Source organism: Ranitomeya imitator, chromosome 10, assembly GCF_032444005.1.
Source record: "Ranitomeya imitator isolate aRanImi1 chromosome 10, aRanImi1.pri, whole genome shotgun sequence".
Lineage (NCBI taxonomy): Eukaryota > Metazoa > Chordata > Amphibia > Anura > Dendrobatidae > Ranitomeya > Ranitomeya imitator.
Window position 1 is genome coordinate 91,740,980 of NC_091291.1, and position 5,306 is coordinate 91,746,285.

Sequence of the window (5,306 nt, forward strand, 5' to 3'; positions counted from 1 at the left end):
AGGTGGACAGGTTTTGCTGTCATTTCTCATACTAACTATCTATACAATGATTCTATTGGGAAACCTGATAATATTTAGTGTTATAAGGATTGACAACCATCTCCAGACACCCATGTACTTCTTCTTGAGTTATTTATCCATTTTAGACATCTGTTACTCTACAGTCACCCTCCCATCTATGCTGGTCAATGCCATCACTGGTAATAGAAGGATATCCTTTAACAGATGCTTCACCCAACTCTACTTTTTCGTCTCTCTTGGAGGGTCAGAATGTCTTCTTCTCGCTGCAATGGCGTATGACCGTTACGTAGCCATATGTAACCCCCTCTATTACTCGGTCATTATGAATAAGAGGTTCTGCTCATGCTTGGTAGGAGCATCCTGGTTTAGTGGTTTCTTAAACTCCATCCTTCATACCTTGATGACCTCTAAACTGACCTTTTGTGGAACTAGGCATGTCAATCATTTCTTTTGTGATGTGCCCCCCATGTTAAATGCGGCCTGCACCGACACACACACTAGTCAGTTGCTATTGTATATAGTCAGTGTCTTTCTAGGGATGACGCCATTTGTGTTTGTTGTCGCTTCCTATGTACAAATTATATCTACTATCTTGAAGATACAGTCAACCATTGGAAGAAAGAAGGTCTTCTCTACGTGCTCGTCCCACCTCATTGTAGTTACCGTGTTCTATGTGACTGCTAACTTCAACTATATCGGACCGGCACCTGGAGATTCATTTGACATTGTGAGGCTTTCCTCCGTTCTGTACAGTGTTTTAACTCCTTTGTTTAATCCGATTATTTACTGTCTGAGAAATAAAGAGGTCAAGAAGGCACTAGTAAAGACTTTCTGCTGGAAGGATTATTTGAAATAAAATTGGGGCAATAATCAATAAAATGATGTACCGTAATTTTTTAAAATATTTTATTGGTATAGAAAAAAATAGGAACAAAAATTGGGGCTTGCCACCATAGATGGAAACGCCTGGTGTGTGATTACCCCTCAACATTACTTCCATGACATTAGCTAATGTGTATATTTGCAAACAATGTAAATTATCTTGAGAGGGGGGCCCTGCACCTACCAAACAGTAACAAAGGTGATGGGACCAGTTGAGGTTCTTCTCTCTTTATGGGTCTGAGTGGCAAATATACACTTGTTACTGTGCTCTTATAGCAAGTCATTTTATCGCTACACAATGTCGCCCCCAGTAAACACATGCTCTTTTTTTCTCTCTTTACCTCACATACAGTATGATTGTGCAGTAAAAGCCATATGATTATGGCTAGAATAGAACTGAAACTCACCCATGGTATTTGAAAGCACAGTGGCCCATTCAACCTCTCACTTTTCCAGCAGAATAGGGTCTTTTTTACAAATATGACCCTGTCTGAGATTTTAGAAAATAAAGATTTAATGCAAGACCATTGTTACATCATTAAATAACAGTACCAGATAGTGACAAAATAATGCCGTCATACTTATTATTACATCTGTACAAATATTTCCATCAATGCTGACATATTAGAGACAAGTAATACCACCAGACCATGCCCACAGTGATAATACCACCATATTCACCATTAACCAAAACTATTGTACTAAGACAGATATTAACATCATAGATCAATCATATAATGGAAATATCACTTTTACACTGGTTCTCTGTAGTTGATATTCGTGCATAATGCACAGATATATGTGGAAATACCATAACAACTCATTGGTGACATTCTTGCTGATGGTGGTAATTAATTTTCCCTTTTCTTTACCAGTAGGCCCCAAATGCCATGACATCTTCTTCCATCCATAACTCGTCCATGGAGAATGTAACACATATATCTTCATCTTTCCATCACACTCACATTCCCAACCTCTACACAAACCAAATACTGCTATAACAAGTGTACTAGACAGTAATAATGTTCCTGCTGTACTTCCTCATAGTAATAATGCCCCCTGTGCCTCCTTATAGTATTGCTAATGTCCCCTGTCAATATCACAGGCCGGAAGGATCACGAGAACCACCCACTGTGATCTTTCGAGTGAACAGCTCTCTGCTGCCCCTTATCGTCCGGACAATTACATGATTGGCTATCAAATAACAGAGGAGGCTGCAGGCTGTTTGCACTAACCGGCGAGTTATCAGAAAACTAACAATGAGCATATGGCATATACAAATGGATTATATGTATATACCCTCATAGGGTCACCGCTAACTCCACAATAACCCCAGACTACTCACTGCCATCACAAATCATTTATACAGGCTGATTGGACACCTGTTACAGGTAGCGTATGGCTTTGAGGAGTGGTTCACAGAACAAAAGGAACTGAACTATGTTATATTTAATCCAAAGGGAGGCAGTGTTTATGAAAAATATACAAAAGATTTTACAAAGGGGGCAAAACAATACAGCATATACAGTTACAAAAAGTAAAGTGTTAACAAGAGACCTTACTACACCAATTGCAGAGATGATTCAGTTTAGCCAAAGGAGAGCGCTTTGCTTGGGGATGTCAATAAATGGGATTCATGCAAAGACAATGTGAATCTCACTACAGAAACTCCTCTTTATTTTCTCCATGCTTAATGTAGCATACACAGACACACAATGAAAAGATTGAGTTGTCTCCCTTTTTATCTATTTTAGATGTAATTTTCATATTACCCACACCTGTTACTTGCCACAGGTGACCTTGAACAAGCATCACATGCTTGAAACAAAGTTGTTTACCCACAATTTTGGATAGGTACCAACAATTGTGTCCAGCCCATTTTTTGGGTTCTGTGTGAAATTATGTCCAATTTGCCTTTTTCTGTTTTTTTTTTGTGGTGTTCCAACACACACAAAAGCAAATAAACATGTGTATAACAAAACGCATAATTGTAATAATTTTCTGGGACAAATACTTAATTTTCTGGAACAATTTCAAAGGTACCAACACTTTTAGCCATGAATGAGGCTAATACCCATCTATATTTTGGAGCTAATTAATCTAATCAAGGTCACTTGGCAATGAAATACTTGACAACTTTTCAAAACCTAGCAATCCAGGAGTGTACACACAAACAATGGGATCCTCATAGTAAAAGTCCCAAATAGGTACCACCCGATTCTACAACAAAAATTAAAAATACTCGGCAGAATAGGTAGTGTACAGTACATAGGTGCAGGAGAGGAACATGTATTGCTACAATTACACCATGGTTTTACACCTTTTGTAGGCTCTTAATGTTCTTACCTACGATACCCCTTTCATGGCCCCGATAAAGTATGATGCTTCCAAAAATGCACCCTACAGTATAATTCCCCCACTGTAAATTGCCCCACCATATCCCCTACATGCACAATTTTATGAGTTCACAGAGGCTTCAGCAAATATTAATGCTCCATCAGTACCCAGAATATAGTACGATGCTACTAGTTACCCCACATACATTATGAGTCCCCCAGTGAACTTCAACATTGTATGAGGCCCCCAAAGTGATTTTGTCTGCAGTATGGCATCCCAACAGTCCCTCTACACACTGTATGATGTCCCCTCAATACTTTGCCTTCACAAAAAGATGTGCCTACAGTTGCCAACACATTTTTGACCCCACAGTCACTTACAAGTACTGATTAATAAAGTATAACTACTGATTTCTCCCTATTTCCCATGATGCACCTCTCTGATCAGTGCGCTGTGTGAACTGTGGCTTTGTGCAGCTGGCGCAATGTAGTGATGTAACTGAGCCTTCAGCACTGAATCTCAGGCACATAGGATGAATGGTGGAGCAGTGAATGGTGCCAAACAGGACCAGGTCCCTCTGACTCATGGTCCCAATAGAGGCTTTGTGGTCTGCCACTGTAGGCGGTATGCCTCTGGAGTTAAAGATAAGACACATAAAGCACATTTTAGATGGAAAAATCTATAAACCCAACCTATTTTACACTTACAATTTTTTTCACAAGAAAATCCCTTTTAGATTGGAAGTGTTAACTAAGCAATATATGTGAAGGTTTAACATGACTTGTATCTCAGATTGTCAATATCAATGCTCTTGAACCGAAGCCATGCAACATTTACTGCATTTTGAACCCCATTATTTTTCTAAATGCTTTTTGAAATTCCTTATTCCTTAATGTATATATCATAGGATTGAGTGTGGGAGTAATAACAGCATAAAACACAGGAACCAGATTCCCTTCTTCCGAAGAATACTTGGATGTAGGCTTCAGATACGCAGAAAAAGATGTCCCGTAGAATAAGGTTACAACAGTAAGATGGGATGTACATGTGGAGAAAGCCTTCTTCCGACCTTCTGTAGATTTGATTTTTACAATTGTGGAAATAATATGGATATAAGATATTGCAGTTGATAGGAATGAGCCAAAACCATAAGCTCCTCCAACGGTAACGAGAACAACCTCACTGGGCAACGTATCGCCACAAGCTACTTTCAGTAATGGTGGGATGTCACAGAAGAACTGGTTTATCCTGTTGGAGGAGCAGAAGGGTAAGTGAAAAGTAGAGATAGTGTGGACCATGGAATTGAGGAAACCACTGATCCAGGAGCCACAGACTAATGCTATACATGTTGTAGAGTTCATGACCAGGGTATATTGTAATGGATTACATATGGCCACATATCGGTCGTAAGCCATCACAGCTAGTAGTGTGCACTCAATACTGCCGAGTGCGAAGAAAAAATACACTTGTGCCACACACGCACTGAATGTAATTGAGGTGGTCTTCAGAATGAAGTTAAGAAGCATCTTTGGAATGGTGACGGATGTGTAAAAAATCTCAAGAAGAGACAAATTCCAGAGGAAAAAATACATCGGGGTGTGGAGAGCCTTACTGGCTGAAGTTATGAGTATGATGAGGAAATTTCCACTAAGAGTTAACATATAAAATACAAGAAATACACAAAATATTAGAATTTGCACAGAAATGAGAGCAGGAAACCCAAGAAGAATGAACTCTGTTACTGTACTATTACCAACCATCATCCACTTCACCTAGTAAAAAGACAACGATAACATAATATTACTAAAATATTATTAATATCAATGAATAACAATATAAATAAATTAAATGTGATAATAAAATAATATGTGTTAAGACTGGATAAAATGTATCTTACAAATCCTACACACGGATGCAGAAGATTTTTCACACGGAAAATGAAAATCCATTGCATATTATAATATCAACGTTGTGGATGAAATTTTAAGAATACATATCTTGTTGATTTTCCGAACAGATTTCAGTCTTTACAATGCACGGAGGGTAGGGGAATGGGTGAAATATTA

General features: G+C 38.6%; 1 protein-coding gene across 1 annotated transcript; it reads right to left on the minus strand.

Annotated features, from left to right (window-relative positions):
* Positions 1–204: 204 nt before the first annotated feature.
* Positions 205–5,003, minus strand: LOC138650923 (olfactory receptor 5V1-like). Its single transcript, XM_069740805.1, has 2 exons — positions 4,098–5,003; positions 205–317 (listed from the first exon to the last, which is right to left on the minus strand). The coding sequence occupies exons 1-2, from the start codon at positions 5,001–5,003 to the stop codon at positions 231–233; spliced, it is 993 nt and encodes a 330-aa protein (XP_069596906.1). The 3' UTR covers positions 205–230.
* Positions 5,004–5,306: the final 303 nt, after the last annotated feature.